This window comes from Stigmatopora argus, chromosome 4 (assembly GCF_051989625.1).
Source record: "Stigmatopora argus isolate UIUO_Sarg chromosome 4, RoL_Sarg_1.0, whole genome shotgun sequence".
Lineage (NCBI taxonomy): Eukaryota > Metazoa > Chordata > Actinopteri > Syngnathiformes > Syngnathidae > Stigmatopora > Stigmatopora argus.
Genome location: NC_135390.1, coordinates 19,214,501 through 19,232,491, shown reverse-complemented (window position 1 = coordinate 19,232,491; position 17,991 = coordinate 19,214,501). Strand labels below are relative to the sequence as shown.

Here is a 17,991-nt window from a genome sequence, read left to right as displayed (position 1 = left end):
CTGTAATTTATTCAAAAAAGCACATCCAAAAGTACAATATTTCTTAAAATAATCCAGTATTGAGGTCTCAATTCATTGTAATTATTTACTGTAAAGTAACTTAAATATTTGATATATAGAGGCTACATTTCACTTTTAATTTACTGTTACTATTTTTTAAAAAGTCAATCTTGTCTTTTTTGATCCCTGAATTCACATTAAGCGAAAAACATGGAAGAAAAGTTTCTGACCATTTTGGGTCAAAACGAGTGAAGATTAAAAAAAAAATCGACAATGCGAACTGTAGGTCAACTTGTCTATTTAATATATAAAATACGGTAAAACATACGCAAAAAGGGCTGGGCAAGAAGAGAGGGCGGAGCTTCGGTTACTTTGGTACAATAACAAACACTTTTTTTGTAAAAGCAGTATAGATTTTGTAATAACATATTAGTGCATACTTTTATTTATGAAAATATACACAAATTGTATATCATTCTCCAACAAAAAAATCTTTTCACAACAAAAAAGCAGACTAACCCAACACAATATATTAGCTATTTCATATTTTTGTAATTTTTTTTCAATATATTTCTGTGACGACGATGTGTTGATATTACATTTTTCTCCCCCGTTTCTCTCATGCAGCAGTGACATCCTCGCTCACTAAAAAAATCGTGCGACGATTACTCAGAACACGACAAAAAAGAATCCCTCAAACAAAAAGATATTTATAGCATATTCAGCAAAAAAAAAACCTAAGCTACACACAAAAAAAAAATGATGACGAAAAGATCACCATAAAACAGGCGAAAACTTTCGCTATAGTGGGCGGAGCTTCAAGCTGATTGTCTCTGAGTGATTACGGCGCCCTCTAAAGGAAATGCGCGTGTAACAACTTCCGCGTATGGCTTGAGGCAGAGTCGCTAAAGTAAAAGAGCTCATTGACGTCCAATCCAGTTCCGATCGTCCTCCTCCCGATCAAACTGGATTGGACGTTTTATCTAAAACGTACCCCAAAAAATTGAAAAAAAAAATCACGGACGGATTAACATTTTGCATTGATTCATACGTGTAAAAGTGCACTACGCCACCAAATGTCCCTTTTGTGTTGTACAGCGCCCTCCGGTGCATGGTCAACAAATGACAACAAAATGGATTTCCACGAAATCGTTTTTTTGTCCTTAAATCCAAATACTGAGCTCTTATGTACAATTTCTGTGGCGTGCGTGCGCGCATATCATTTATTATTATTATTGTGAATATTATTACTGAAATTTGTCACTCGCACACTGGCATTATGTACACAACCCCAACGCGGTCCACGTCAAGCGACCGCACACGCGCACGGCCACCCTCCCTGATTCTGTCGTCGCCATAGCGACAAATCATTCGTAAATAGCGCGCTAATCGACGGCGTCGTTAGCATTTCCGACGGTTGGTTTGGATCTGATGTTGATTTTAGTGTTCTAAGAAAAAAAATCCAAGTTGAAGAAAATGATGTAAACCGTGTGACGCGTTCGTCTGCTTTGATTGGTCGGAACGTGGCGACGTTAGCGGTAGCGCTAACGGGATGCTAGGTGCGATTGTAAAAGATAGCGATTGGATGGATTAACAGAGTAGAATAAACAAGATAAGAAAGGATAAAAATATTATGAAAGTTGCTTGTTTTATGAAATGAAAATGGCTATTTTGTTTTCAGGGTATAAAAGGTCAAAGGTCATAAAAAGAATTTCACGATAATTTGATAAAGGCCGCGACCTTGTGAGGATAAAGCGGTTCAGAAAACGAATCAACTCAAATTTGCAGTGTATATAATAATGTTTTCTTTGTCTTAAATTTGGCCAATATGTTGGTGTCTGCCTTGGGCCAATCAGAGAAGAGATCAATGTCACATGGTTTACCGCTGGACATTTTGGTACGCTGCGGAAAGAGTTTGAGATTACACAGCAATGTTGTCAGTGTAGTATTGTGGGCGGGGCCTTTTCCTTCATTTTGGAGACATTGATGACATCTCATTTGCTCCTTTCGCAATAGCCAATCAAAACACCCCGACCCACTAGATTGTCCCTGTGAAAGGTCCTGATGATGTATAGGAAATAGGAACTGAAAAAGAAGCACAAAATGTTAGGTCAAAAAGTTAAGGGCTTTGGAGTGAAATTTCAGGATGAACCAAAAATATACTTCAAGCAAATTTACCGTATCCTCTGGACTATAAATTACACTTTTTTTCATAGTTTAGCTGGGCCTGCAACCAATGCTCAAGTGCGATTTGTACATTTTTTTTCCCACTATCACCACTGAAAACCTTTTTTAATACACTTTGCTGATTTGAAAAACTGCTATATTAACAGACGCCTATTTAGCCTGTTTTGTTTTACTAGTGTTACTTAAATAAAATTTAAAAAAATTGCCCTACCAGATGCAAATTTGCATATGTTTTTCCTCTTCATTGTGTATTCTTTGGCTCAACATCGATTTAGTCTGAAAAAGATTAACATCTTTAAAAAAAATGAAATATGTTTGTTTGTGTTCGAGACACAAACACATGATATGTTCGCAATATGAAATGGAGGGGATTACATTTTGGGGTCATGAGGTCAAAGGTCAAATTGAATTGGTATTTGGGCTTCCAGATAATTTAACTACAAAGAAAAGGTCATCAAACTTGCAGGATATGTTTTTTTGAACAAAGTGGAGGACGATTAAATTTTGGGTATTAGAGGTCAGAGGTCAGAGCCTTAAATGTAATTTTCTATATAACTGGATAAAAGCCAGAATGGTTATCAAATGTGAAAAAGTAGTGATCTTATATAAATCAACATGCTTTTTTTAGAGCTACTTTGTCTATATTAATATTTTATATTTATTTTGAGTGCCATTTTGAAAAATGTTTTTGAGTGCCATTTAGTTGTGGCACTTTGATTGGACGCTGACGGCTGTCAATGGGACCGAAACTGCACGTCTTAGGTTGATCCTGGAATTTCCCCGTGCCATTTCTCCACGTGAACTTAAACATGTGCACGAGTGTTAAGCATGCTTGCGTGTGTGAAGGACGTTATGTGGCTGGTATGTGTGTAAAAGGAGGTTTGGGGGCTCGGCGGGGGCCTCAACAGGTTCAATCCGGCCTGCTGCCCTTCATGTGACCCAGGCGTCCAATTTCATCCGCTTCACGTTGTCCTGCTCCGGAGGTTCGGCCGAGGCGTGCCGCAGGAGCAGCGTGGCGGGCTGCTGGACGCCGGCCGGCTGGTGCGGGCGGAAGTCCAGTCCGCCGCCGCCGCCGCCGCCCCGACCGTCGTCCCGGTCGCTGCCGTCGTACGAGCTGCCGTTGCTACTCAGGCTGTCGACGGGGGAGCGGCCTTGGGCGACGGGGTACGAGTGGGCGGCCCTCCCGTGGATGTGGATCCCGCCCCCGCCACCCAAAGCGGAGCAGGGCGTGCCGCGGTCCCGGTTGGGCGACACCGGCTCGGATTTGATGTTGACGTGAGGGTTGGTGTTGATAGTCAGCGGCGCGCACTGAGGGAGGGCCATCGGCCTGCGGGGGGCGCCAAAGAAACAAGAGAGTGAAACGTCACATTATATCCAATCAAATCAATCAAAGTATCCTCTCGTCTCATCTCATTTTCTGAACCGCTTTATCCTCACTAGGGTCGCAGGGCATGCTGGAGCCCATCCCAGCTGACTGCGGGCCAGAGGCGGGGGACATCCTGAATTGGTGGCCAGCCAATCGCAGGCCACAAGAAGACAACCATTCACGAGCACACTCATACCTTTAGCGCACGTGTCAAAGTGGCGGCCCGGGAAAGTAAATCAGGAGTGCCGACTTTCTGTTTTAGGATCAAAATAAAATGAAGAGTATAGATGTGTATTAAATTTCCTGATTTTCCCCCTTTTAAATCAATAATTGTCATTTTTAATCAATTTTTTCTGTTTTTAGTTCAAAAATCATTTTGTAAAATCAAAAAATATATATCAAAAAGCTAAAATAAACATTGTTTTAGATCTATAAAAACTGAATATTCAGGGATTTTAATCCAGTTCTTTTAATCCATTTATTAAAAAAAATCTAAATATTATATCTAAAATGGTCCGGCCCACGTGAAATCAAGTTGACGTTAAAGCGGCCCGCGAACCAACCCGAGTCTGACACCCTTGCTTTAGTGTGTCCAATCAGCCTACCATGCATGTCTTTGGAATGGGAGGAAACCGTAGTACCTGGAGAAAACCCACGAAGGCCCGGGGAGAACATGCAAACGCTACACAGGTGGACCAACCTGGATTTGAACCCAGTTCCGCCACTATAACCACTCAGGCACCCCAAACGTCACATTAATATAATCATAATAGTAAGATAAAAATAAGATTAAAAAAAAATCAAGAATAAGACTGTAATCTTACCCCAAAAAACAATTTTTACAAACAAAATACACAAAAATAAACAACTTGTTAGCAAAAATTTTGTGTTCCTCTTTTTTCCTGGTCAGAATAGCAAAATAATACAAAGAAAAAAAAACGTCCTATTTCCTCAAAATGCATCAATAAATCCTGAAAATTCTGCAAAACGATAACATGGCCTTTTTTGTGCTAGCAAAAAAAGTGCCACCTTTTACAATGGCCACTTTTAACGAAGGCTCCTTTTCCTCCTGGATTTTTTTTTTTTTTTTTTTTAGCTCACGACTCCACCTGACGGACGCCAATTCTGCCAATTAGTGGCGGCGTGCGCAGGAGGCCACCTTCTAATATGTCACACAGGGCGCGAATATGTGGTCGGCGCTCCCTTGGGTGATGGCGGCCACGAAAAGTCAGAGTCAGCTGGAAAGCTTTTATTTTGACAGCGGTACTTTTTTTTTTACAGGTAACTTGGAATTTAGGCTTTAAGAACATTTAGGAACTAGAAAATGGCATTTCTGGAGAAATTGCTTTTGTCGCAAAAGTTCACTTCCGGAAGACTTTTTAAATTCATTTTGGTGCATTTTCATAACGGCATTAGACATCCAATTTTTTTGACAGGGAGTTGTGTGTGAATGAAAAAATCAATTTCTCCGTGGGGACATTTGGTTTCCACACGTCACGTCCCGTTAAATTTGGGGGATTTCCCCGTCTTGTTAAATTATTATCTTCTAGGGCAGATGTGTCAAAGTGGTGCCCCGGGGGCCAAATCTGGCCCGCCGCATCATTTTTTGTGGCCCGGGAAAGTAAAACATGAGTGCCGACTTTCTGTTTTAGGATCAAATTCAAATGAAGAGTACATATGTATATTAAATTTCCTGATTTTCCCTCTTTTAAATCAATAATTGTAATTTTCAAATCCATTTTTTCTGTGTTTTTAGTTCAAAAATCATTTTGTAAAATCGAAAAATATATTTTAAAAAAGCTAAAATAAACATAGTTTTAGATCTATAAAAAACTGAATATTCAGGGCTTTTAATCCAGTTCTTTTAATCCATTTATTAAAAAAAAAATCTAAATATGGTCCGGCCCACATGAAATCGAGTTGACGTTAACGCGGCCCGCGAACCAACCCGAGTCTGACACCCCTGTTCTAGGGAATTTAGGTAGACCTCTACTGGCAAACCCCAAAATAGAATTCAGCAATGAATTATAATATCCTCCCTCATACAAAAATTTAAAAGAATCAGCCTCCAAGGATCGATAGGTACTGGCCTATTCTAAATAGCTACCAAGTTTTAAGACAATCAGTTCACAAATGATGGCGGCTTCAGACTTGAAAATGAGTGTCCACAAGAGCAACAACAAAAAGAGTGCCAACTCCACGTGGCCATAAAAAGCCCCAAAAGAGAAACGATAAAAGTGTACTTACACAAGATTGGTGAGCGAGGCTAGTCCGATGGGCGTCTGTTGCTGGCCAATGCCCAGCTGCTGCTGTTGCGGTTGCCAGGTAGCCATGTTGGCGGGCACCAGGCCCGCCGGCGTGAACGTCTGCAGGGCCGTCAGGTCGGCGCTCGTCAGCTGGTACTCTGGAACACGAGCCGTGACCCGATTATGCCGCCCGCTAATCCATATTCATAGAATATTCACGCGCGTTTTAGCTTTGAAGTCGCAACTAAGTGAATATTCATCCGTCCCCGGGAGGCACGCCAGACTTCCGCGCCGTTATTAATGTTCTCTAAATGCTTAGCCGCCGCCGTCGACGGCCGCCCGCTAACACGTCCACGCGGGTCGAAATCCGAGTCCCGATCGGAAAAGGTAACGTGGGCTCGAAGCCGTACTTCGAAACGGGCTAGCGAGCTAACCTAGCGTCATTTGGGTCAACTGGAGCAAAAGAGCATTTTTTTTGGTTGTTGTTTCATCAAAATGCACGGCACGCTTTCATGTCAAAAGTTCAGCGGCAATTAACGGTGCGCGCAAAGCTTTTGATCATATGCCCATCAGCATTGGAAATAAGATGCATGATTTATTTAAATAATTGGAAGCACGTGCAAGTGTAGCGCAATCTGGCTGATAAGCTCGGGTTCAGTGCCTTTGACAGTATTAGACGTCCAATTCGTTTGAATGAGGAGGGACCAAACCAATGAAAGAATGTTAAACTTTAAAGTTCATGTCCACAAGAACAACAACAAGCTCAGCGCCAATGTGTCATTTACAAAAACTGAACGAGTAGTTTGAACTCAAAATATGAACTACAGTGGTACCTCGACTTACGATCAGCTCTACCTACAACATGCTCGTCGTACGATGAAAATTTTGATCGAATAATTTGCCCGCGATACGATCAAAAATTCGAGATGCGACCAAGCCAGGTGGCCATGACTGTCTATTTTGCCGCATCTCTTTAGTGTATAACAGATATCTACGAGCACTGAATGATTTATTCAGACGAGTTTCGACCAGGAAACGCACGAAGCGCATGCACGGGCAAAAAGAGGGCTTTCTGGGTAATGAAGTATACTCGTGCACACAACACCGATAGCCAATGGCACCCTTTCTCAGAAAAAAACTTCATTACCCACAATCAATACGTGGGTAGGCTGAGCTATTGCATTTTTTCAGTGTTTTTCCTTCCTTAGCCTGTTAGCTCCCGTTAGCGGATATTATGGCAATATTTTGAAGGGAATACAACAGCAAACAGCCCATCGATAGCGAACGTGAGGGTGGAGGCGGGGCAAACAGCTAACCCGCCCAGAACGAAGGTAAAAAATAAAATAAAATAAAAATGAATTCAGTTTTGTGTAAAGTTACATTAAACATATGTTTGAGTGTGTCTGTATATATTAATCCAAGTTAATTTAAATTTGTTTGTTCGGTTACGAGTGTGTTGCCGTGGATAAAGATTGCCGTAACTAGACGTTCAATTCATTTGGACATCCCCTACAGTGTTTTTTTTTTTTTAACGGCATAGTAACGGGCACAGTTGGGTATCAAATGGTAAAAAAAATCCGAAGAATGATATTTAAGAAAAAAAAATGGCGAAGAAGGAGGAAGTTTCAAGTCGAGTAAAAATGCCTCCTTACCAGAATTATATCCTGTCTGCATGGCGGAGAAGGGCGCCAGGAGGCTGGGCGTCGCCACGGAAACCACCGGGGTGGTGAGGGGTTGCGACACCTGGGAGCCGCCGAGCCGCTGGGCATTCTGGGAAAACAGAGCGGAGCCATAGTTATCACGCCGTCCGGCTCACTGACACTTTGCCGCCGACACGGCTAGGAGAAACGTCTGGCGCGTTACGTCGCCGTGGTAACGCGGGTGTCAACTCCGCGCTGAGAACGCGGGCGTCGATTTCTGGCCGATTGGTATTTAAAATGTAGCCTGGCTATTAACGCTTTCGTCCGTTTGTTAACCCTTACGTCACAGGTGTCAAAGTGGAGGCCCGGGGGCCAAATCTGGCCCACTGCATCATTTTGTGTGGCCCGGGAAAGTAAATCATGAGTGCCGACTTTCTGTTTTAGGATCATATTAAAATGAAGAGAATAGATGTATATTAAATTTCCTGATTTTCCCCCTTTTAAATCAATAATTGTAATTTTTTAATCCATTTTTTCTGTGTTTTTAGTTCAAAAATCATTTTGTAAAATCTAAAAATATATGAAAAGAGCTAAAATAAACATTGTTTTAGATCTACAAAAAAAAACTGAATATTCAGGGCTTTTAATCCTGTTCTTTTAATCCATTTATTTAAAAAAATCGAAATTATGTCTAAAATGGTCTGGCCCACATCAAATGGAGTTGACGTTAACGCGGCCCGCGAACCAACCTCGGAAGGTTAGCATTGGTTCAAATATCAACAATTACTGTTAGATGAAAATCGATATGATTAGCGATAATGATTACCCAAAAATGACTTGTCAACAGCAAGTGCATGCGACAAACAAACATCAAATATACGTGCACATGCTAAGCAAAATGGATGTCAAAATTGTACATTTTGTCGTTTGTGGTTGTCAAGGACAAAAAAGTTGCCAAAAGGCTGTTTGTTGGTGGCACGACTTTGTTGGGTGCTGACAGGCATGTTCAGGTTCATGCGCGTTACGTTCACACACAATTGGAAATTACACGCGCATGCCCAAAGTAGAATTCACCTCGCTGACCAGCTCCAATTCTTCTTCAGTCTGTGCGGCAGGAGGAAACACATAAAGCCATCAATCATCTCAAACACGATTGACAATTTTTACTGGAAAAAATGCGCCTGCAAAATTCATTTTTGGAGATGAAAACACAATCTCTGACATTTCCGTGGTTATAGGATTATCGTACACTAACCTTATCACCAAATAGTTTATGCTTCCATACAAAATTGTATTTACTATTTTCAAATATTACAAAAAAAGGTAAAATAAAAGAATGAAAACTGACCATTTTTAAAATTTAAAAATTACAACTAATATTATTAAGTTCATTATTATACTGTTCCATTAATAACACACGGGAAAAAAAGAGCAATTATTCAGATCATTTTTTTAAATGGTTTTAAAATACATTTTTTAAATACTAAATATAGATAAAGGGAAAACCTGTTATCTTTAATGAATTATGTTTAAATGTTCAATCCAATTCAAAAAGAAACATGTAAAAGAAAAATCTTTGATTTCTCTTGCCCTCAATGTGTTTTAAATCTAAATAATATTCAAATAATTGGAAAAAAATGATTAATCAACAATCAAGATCATTTGTTGTTTCTAACCAATGCTAACTGTTGTTAGTGGATGTAATTATCCAGCGGCTCACCAGCTGCATGAGGCTCTTGCCAGCGTGCGAGGTGATGACCCGGAGGTCCGTCTTGCGAGTGCTGACCATCTGAGGGCTGGCGGGGGGCGGAGACTTGGTGGGCACCACCTTGACCAGGTTGCCGTTGTTGCCGTTGGAGACGGACAGCAGGCCCGGCGAGGCTCGGGCGCTAATGTAGCCGTTAGCTAGGAGAAAAGGCCAAAGGTCAAAGACAACACCTACTACAACACAGGTGTCAAAGTGGCGGCCCGGGGGCCAAATCTGGCCCCGCTGCATCATTTTGTGTGGCCCGAGAAAGTAAATCATGAGTTTGTATTTTAGGATCAAATTCAAATGATGATAAATGTACATTACATTTCCTGATTTTTTAATCATTTTTTTCTTTTGTGTTTTTAATTCAAAAAGCATTTTGTAAAATCTAAAAATAAATATACAAATATTTTCCGTTTTCCATTTTTAAAAAATATTTTGTTTCCATTTGAAATAAAAAAACATGATTAAAAGACATTTTCCAATACTGAGAAAAAAAAGCTCAAATAAACATTGCTTTAGATTTATAAAAAAAACGGACTATTTAGGGCTTTTGATCCAGTTCTTTTAATCCAATTTAGAATTTAAAAAAATCTAGATATTTGATCTAAAATAGTGAAATGGCATTGACGTTAATGTGGCCCGCGAACCAACCCGAGTTTGACACCCTTGTACTACAAAGAAAATTATCTAAAAACATAACGCTATTAAACAAGGGACCACTATAGGTTGTAGACCGACCGCCACTTTCAACGAATCAATGGCCTAATCCTCGGTAACGACGCGACCTCCGAATCCGAAAATGTGCGATGGCGATTTCCGCGACTCCCTTAAAGGCATCGCTACGGCACAGAAACGTCCGTCAAACCTTAATGGCCCGAAGCAGCTGAAAAGCCACAAACAAACGTGACAACTGCGCCGTCTTGTGACCCGGTTCCCCCCCTCGGGGCCCCTCTCAGCTGTCGCCCCTCCCGTCCCCCCCTTTCCTCCGCCCCTGCGCGGTGAATCTTGGCAGCGAGCGCTCCTCGGAGGTGACTTTGACGCTGACCAGAGCTTCCCCCTCAAAGGCCATTAGCGGCCCCGACGCTGCCAGCGGTCACCGATATCTTCTCGACTCGTTTTTTTTTTCCCCGAGGCCCGCCGTTTAGAGCCCCTTTCTTTCCCACGTGCTCCCTCCTACTCAGCTGTCGCGCGCTCGCCGTTTCGGGAACATCCAAATTGACGTCAGGCGCCGCTCCCAGCATTCCCCGGTGCCGAGTCACCGCCACTCGGGTGCCGCGGCAGGGCGGAAAAATCATAAAACACACGAGGAATTTCATATTTTGTGTGTAAAGCCGTTTTGTGTGGGCGTCTGGTTGTCATGACAATGTCTTTTTCCAGGGGGTTTTACCGTATTTTCACGACTATAAGGTGCACTTAAGTCTTAAATTCCCTCCAAAATAGACAGGGCGCCTTATAATCCAGTGTGCTTTATATATGGACCAATACTAAAATTGTTATCACAATCAAATCAAATAAATCAGTGGATAGGGTACACCATCCTCTACAGCTCTCACAACTACGGCAAGCAGCCCCCGACTCTACTATTTTCCCCATAGAAAAAGTACTGCGCAGTGACTGCTGGGATATATAGTTCTTTTGTCAATACACCCAATGGATTGTGGCCTGGCGATCGACATTAACACAGCTTTACAAAGCATGGAAGACAGCGTTGGAATAGTTACGCTAGCTACTAGCTAGTTACTATTTGCGAATGGATTGTGGCCGCCTGGATGAACGTATAAAACTCAGCGTTTTTGATGACTCATTTGGACAATTGTTCAATTCGGACACAGAAAATGAGGACTTTGATGGATGACGTGAATATATTGTAAAATGACTAAATAAAAGTACAACCGAACTCAGTTTTGCCTCCGTTGCCTTTTTAAAAACATGTTTTTAGCGTGTGTCCGTATGTTTTGCCATGCCTGGCTTCGTCTTTAAAAACGGTGCGTCCTTTGTGTGTGTCAAATACAGAAATGCACTCGTTACTGACACTGCGGCTAAAAATGCGATGCGCCATATAGTCGTGAAAATACGGTAATCTTCAGATTACAATTACGTGCTTTGTTACTAGTTTACTGTTTTGGTTGAAATTATCGTTATTTACTGTATTTTCCGGAATACAAGCTTGGTGGATTACACTGAAGGGAAACTTCTGGTGTGTTGTGTTTTGTACCCCAATTTTTTTTGTACAATTCTATGCTATTATTATTACTTTAACGCAAAGGTGGCGAACAATTTAGACACAAAGAGCCACATTTGAGACAGCAAGAGTCAAAAAGCCACACCTTACGTCAGAAGAAGCCTAAAAAATTCCGATATGCTATATTTTTAATAAAATTATAGAATTTATTTTTTACTTTTAATGGTCCCTGCTAAATTTGAGTGTTTTAAGAGAGAATAAAAATACGAGAAACAGGAACCCAGGCAAAGATCTACAGTATATACAAAATATGATAAGAAGCAAAGTGCCGCATGCGCCTCGAGAGCCATGTGTTCGCCACCCCTACTTTAACGTATAATGCTTTTTCCTTGGTTTCTGTTCAATTAAAAAATGTGACTTATACATATAGACATACACATATACATATAGAATATTTAAGAAATTGTTGCCAGCTGGCATTAATGTGGCCCGGACACTGTAAAAAAAATCATTGTGTACTTTTAAGAAAATAGAGTCACAAGATATGAGAGCTGATTTTCTCTACGCTGACTTTCAGCTTCTGTTCTCCAAAATGGAAGCCTCATTTTGTTTCCCATGTGACATTCTGTCCTCTGGACTGTGACCCTCAGCTGTCGCCTGTCAACACTCCTGCCCGTGTTTGAGCGTGGCGAGCTTGTTTGGACACACGGCAAACTACTTTGCTGTTGTTTGCTTGCGAGGCGCCGCCATCCCTTATTTGGCTATTTGACAAAATGTGTACTTACGGACTGGACTCGGGCACGCTCCGTTGGAGTTTCCCAAATCCCCTACGAGGAGGGCGCCTGCAAAAATCACACAAAGGATGAGAATGAGAACAATTGACCATTCTCATTCATTTTGGCTCTTATAAGACAACGTGTTGTCTCCACCAGGGGGCACAAATTTCCCAAACATAAATTTTTGTTTGTACAGTGGTACCTCGACATACGAGCACCCCGACATACGAGCATTTGGAGATACGAGTAAAATTTTGAGCAAATAATTATGTCTAGATACGAGACAAATTTCAAGATACGAGAAAGCCAGGTGGTCAAGACATGAGAGGCTGTTTATCATTGTAGCGCACTGGTTTTTTTTGCCGCATCTCTTTCATGTATAACAGATATCTACGAGCACTGGGCGGAGCGTTGCATTTTTTTCCGTCACTCAGCGTGAATACTGGAGCGATCGCTAATATGAGCAGTATATATTACTTCTCATTGGCTGCTCATAAGAACATCAGGGGCACTGGCTCGCAACTCCCTCTTTGTAATGTCTCTGGTCGCAACTAGCTCTTTGTAATGTCTCTGCGAGCACTGGGCGGAGCGTTGCAATTTTTTCAGTGTTTTTTTCCCCCTTAGCCTGTTAGCTCCCGTTGGCGGAGCGATTGCTAATTCAAGACTACTTCTCGTTGGCAAGTGGTCGTGCGTTATCCTATGGTGAGGACATGTGTGTGCATCATTTTCGGAATATTTTGAAGGGAATACAACAGCAAACAGCCCATCGATAGAGAAAGTCAGTGTGGAGGCGGGGCAAACAGCCAACCCGGCCAGGAGTAGGTATAAAAATGTAAAACAAAATTAGAATTAAGTATAGTGTAAGGTTAGATTAAACTTATTTTTGAGTGTGTCTGCATCGTAATCCAAGTTCATTTAAATTTGTTTATGTTATATTACGGTGCAAAAAGTCTCCCCCGCTCTCGTATCTCGAGGTACCACTGTACTTATTATAAAGGGCCCAATCTATCATGACCGGGAGGACTGGCGGCGATCGAACAAAAGGATTGGGGGCCAGTGGCCGTCCGTCAATGGCAAGATGCCTGGAATCGCAGTTAAATGTAAATTCCAGCATCGAAGGGTTAATGTGCACCAAATGCGATGTGTTTGAGGAGGATGTTTAAGAGTAAAAAAAAATACAATAAAATAAAAGACTAGAGGGTGGAGGTGGAAGTCGTTTGTCTGGCAAAGAGGAGCTGTCAATCAAAGCGTGTGGGCGGCACTTCAGACAAGACGCTTGTTTGTGAACAGGCTTTTGTTTTGGCGTTCCTCCGCTTGATGATGTTGCCGCTCGTGTCGGCAGATGACATCAAAAGAGCCAGCGAGCTGCAAAAGTTGAAATTAAGGCAGCAGCCAATGGGCCCCGCCCGCCCGCCCGGCACCCCCGCGTGGAATACTTGATGCGAGTCTCGAGTCTTGACACACACTCAAATCGGGTTTGTCGTTGGGGAGGGAACGAGGAACTTTTAGGAAAATCCGAGTTTCTCGCAGAAGTGGGTGACATTTGGAGATTAAACTTTGGAAAAAATATATTTAAAAAAATGGAGGAATTAGCCACCAAAATGGCCGACCTTTTTGTGATTTGGGGAATTTTTATAGCCGTGATGGACGACCAACTTTTATGAAACGGGTTTAGAAAAGTTGGTCTAAAAAATGAGCCAGAATAGGTCAAACCAAAAAGTCTGACATCCTTAGTGCAAGACTTTTTGGTGGGTCTACCTTTTGGTAGGGCTTGATTTTCATTAAAAAAATTAAAGTTGAAAGAGCAGAGGCTGTTCTAAGCAGTTTTGCAGTTCCCGCTTTCAACCAAGAATAGCCAAGTTTCAGTGTTTTTAGTGCAAGACTTTTTGTGGGTCTACCTTTTGGTAGGGCTTGATTTTCATAAAAAAATTAAAGTTGAAAGAGCAGAGAGGGTTATCCCATGCATGATGTTGGCGTAGTTTCCGTATTTTCCGGACTATAGGTCGCTTTTAATTATTTTTTTTTTTTTACTCCAGTGACTTGTGTGAAATTATTCACACATAATTATATAATGTCACGTTATTTTTACACTGTACCACCAGAGCGCGCTCGAGAACCGTGTTAATCATTTCAACATTGGGGGTAGGTGGATTTTTGGGTTATGCCCTCAGGGGTCACCACAAGAAACACGTAAGAATCGTCTACAATTTGTAAGAACTTAGAAGGCCTTACCAAAAAATTGTAATGACTTTTAAATATATATATATATATATATATATATATATATATATATATATATATATATATATATATATATATATATATTCAGCTTTCTGTTCCCTCTATTCTTATTTATTATTCTTTTTTACATTTTATTTTAAATGCTTTTCAAGATGACTGTTTTGGATTTTATTTTTAAAAAAGTCCCCCAAAAATACAACTCAAAAGTTTTCTTCTCTTTCACTATTAATTTTTTGGCTAGTGCGACTTATAGTCCAAAAAATACGGTGTGTATAAGTCGCAGTAGCCAAAACATTAATAGTGAAAGAGAAGAAAACTTTTATAAGTCGTATTTTTGTGGGACTTTTTTAATTTTTTTAAAAATAAAATCCAAAAAAATACCAAAAAATAAAGAGAAGAAAACTTTTCTAAGTCGTATTTTTGGGGGACTTTTTTAAAAATAAAATCCAAAAAAATACCCAAAAATAGTGTGTATTTTTTTTCAGTGAATTTTGTTGCCAGTTAAAAAAAAAATACAAATACTGAGAGCAAATTGTACCTGCGCTAGCGGGTCGCTGCGGCAGTCCCGGCGAACCACTGTTCCTCTGCATGGTGGCTTGCTGCGGCGACAGCAGGCGGGGGTCCGAAAGTGCGGCGTTGACAAAGGAGGCGGTGGTAACCAGGGCGCCGCCCGGGTTGTTGCTGAATTGAAGGGCGGCCTGTTGCGGCAGCAGGACGCTCTGATTGGACACCGGCACGGTGACGGGCATGGAGTAGGTGGGCTGCGGGACACAAGGGGGGGGAGCCGTTATCGGCGGTTCGCGTTGCCGTCGCCACGGGTAGAGACAGGTGTTCTGATTAGCTTAGTTAGCTTAGCATCAGCGAAGCAAACGAGCTTGAAGGTGGAGGGAAAAAAAGTCACGTCAAAAGAAAACAAACGTTAGCCTGAGTGAATTCGCTTGGCTCCGCCCCCTCGCTAAAGCTACACGCTGATGGTCCGTCAGGATATTATTGGAATTCCAAGGCTGCGGTCGAATCCATAAAATCGATGTCAAGGACCATTTGGGGTCGTCCTAGAAGGTGACCCACTTTTCAGTGAGAGAGCTTTTTCTATATTAAGAATGTGGGCCAGAGTGCTCGAGTTCTGGGTTGTGCTCGGTCCCGTTAGCCCGGGACCCACTTTGACTGCGGGGAGAACGAGGACAGGCCAAATGGAAAAAAAAAAGTCTTCGCCAGAAACAAAAAAAACTTTAAAAAAAAATTCAAAACAGTATTAATTTACTAATTGGTTAAAAACAATAAATTCATTTTTCAACACCGCAAGACTGGATAAAAATTACAATGGATCACAATTTAGGCTCTTTTTAGGACGTAGTACAGTGGTACCTCTACATACGAGCAGCTCTACCTACGATATGCTCGAGATACAAGGAACATTTCGAGCAAATAATTCGCTATAGATAGGAGAAAAATTTCGAGATGCGAGAAAGCCAGGTGGCCATGACGAGAGGCCGTTTATCATTGTAGTGCACTGTCATTTTTGCCGCATCTCTTTCGTGTATAACAGATATCTACGAGCACTGAACGATTTATTCAGACAAGTTTCTCCTACGCATCGACCAGGAAACGCAGAACGCGCATGTGCGGGCAAAAAGAAGGCTTTCTGGGTAATGAAGTATACTCGTGCACCCAACACCGATAGCCAATGGCACCCTTTCTCAGAATAAAACGTCATTACCCACAAACAATACGTGGGTAGGCTGAGCTGTTGCATTTTTTCAGTGTTATTCCTTCCTTAGCCTGTTAGCTCCATGATCGCTCATTCAAGACTACTTCTCGTTGGCAAGTGGTCGTGTGTTATCCTATTGTGAGGACATTTGTGTGCATTATTTTCGGAATATTTTGAAGGGAATACAACAGCAAACAGCCTATCGATAGCGAACGTGAGGGTGGAGGCGTGGCAAACAGCTAACCCGGCCAGAAGGTATAAAAATGTAAAACAAAATTAGAATTTAGTTTTGTGTAGAGTTACATTAAATGTATGTTTGAGTGTGTCTGTATATATTAATCCAAGTTAATTTAGATTTGTTTGTTCGAGTGAGTTGCTGTGGATAAAGTCCCCCCGAAAGCCCCCGTGTATGTCGCGGTCTCTACCCTCTGCGACATGCGTCTAACTTTACTTCTATTAAACACATTTTATTACTATTAAACCACTAGTTATGTGTTACTTTGTAGCCTACAGAAAATGGAATATATTTAGTTTTATCCCTCAATATGTGTATTTTTTTTCGTTACCTCTGTTTAACATATACTTAAATGGAGTGAAATATAAATAAATATTTTTGGGGTCGTGATGTCATTCCCAAGGGCGAGACGATAAAAGCGCTGGGGACGAGCGTGCGTGTTTCCCGGCGACCAATCGACAGCCCGGCAGTTAGCGAGCTCGTAAAAATTGAGCGTCGCTCGTTAAACCGACGTTAATGGCTCGACGGAGCGCCCGGGCCGAATCTGGTTCGCGAGCGGGGCGCCGTGTCCGGTCGGGGACGTTGCCGTGGCGACCGCACGCCGCCGCTAAGAATAGCATCACCTTCTTGCAGGAAGGTGGCGGGAACTCGTGTTATTACAACAACAACTAAAAAAGTGTGACAGCCCGGAGTGTCGTTAGAGCGTGCGATTATTTCTATAATCTTATGTGTGATGATACGTTTGACTGTTAGCAAATAGATGCGTCAAGTGTGGATGTTGTTGTCGTTCCGAATACAGTGGTACTTCGACCTACGATCAGCTCTACCTACAGCATGCTCGAGGTACGATGAAAACTTCGATCGGATAATTCGCCCTAGATACGATCAAAATTTCGAGATGCGACCAAGCCAGGTGGCCATGAGATGAGAGGCTGTTTATCATTGTAGCGCACTGTCTTTTTTGTCGCATCTCTTTCGTGTATAACAGATATCTACGAGCATTGAACGATTTATTCAGACGAGTTTCCGCTATATATGGACCAGAAAACGCACAACGCGCATGCTCGGGCAAAAAGAGCGCTTTCTGGGTAATGAAGTATACTCGTGCACACAACACCGATAGTCAATGTCACCCTTTCTCAGAATAAAACTTCATTACCCACAATCAATACGTGGCTAGGCTGTTATTTTTTCCTTAGCCTGTTAGCTCCCGCGATCGCTCATTCAAGACTACTTGTCGTTGGCAAGTGGTCGTGCGTTATCCTATTGCGAGGACATTTGTGTGCATCATTTTGGGAATATTTTGAAGGGAATACAACAGCAAACAGCCCATCGATAGCGAACGTAAGGGTGGAGGCGTGGCAAACAGCTAACCCGCCCAGAACGAAGGTAAAAAAAAATTAGAATTCAGTTTTGTGTAAAGTTACATTAAACATATGTTTGAGTGTGTCTGTATATATTAATCCAAGTTCATTTAAATTTGTTTGTTCGTTTACGAGTGCCGTGGATAAAGTCCCCCTGAACACCCCCCCCCCCCCTCCGGGTATGTCGCTGTCTCTACCCTCCGCGAAATGCGTCTATTTTTACTTCTATTAAACACATTTTATTACTATTAAGACACTAGTTGTGTTACTTTGTCAATATATGGTGAATTAGA

General features: G+C 41.7%; 1 protein-coding gene across 3 annotated transcripts in view; it reads right to left on the bottom strand.

Annotated features, from left to right (window-relative positions):
• Positions 1 to 2,714: 2,714 nt before the first annotated feature.
• Positions 2,715 to 17,991, bottom strand: part of mef2d (myocyte enhancer factor 2d) — a 58,208-nt gene continuing 42,931 nt past the window's right edge. For 2 of the 3 annotated variants that reach the window (XM_077598967.1, XM_077598968.1), the window contains 7 exons: positions 14,930 to 15,152; positions 12,160 to 12,216; positions 9,160 to 9,344; positions 8,514 to 8,543; positions 7,452 to 7,569; positions 5,801 to 5,957; positions 2,715 to 3,514 (listed from right to left, as the gene is read on the bottom strand). In XM_077598967.1, coding sequence (XP_077455093.1) covers positions 3,118 to 3,514; positions 5,801 to 5,957; positions 7,452 to 7,569; positions 8,514 to 8,543; positions 9,160 to 9,344; positions 12,160 to 12,216; positions 14,930 to 15,152 — 1,167 coding nt within the window. In that variant the 3' untranslated portion in view covers positions 2,715 to 3,117. The remainder of the gene's footprint in view (positions 3,515 to 5,800; positions 5,958 to 7,451; positions 7,570 to 8,513; positions 8,544 to 9,159; positions 9,345 to 12,159; positions 12,217 to 14,929; positions 15,153 to 17,991) is intronic. The other variant, XM_077598969.1, reaches the window with a different exon arrangement.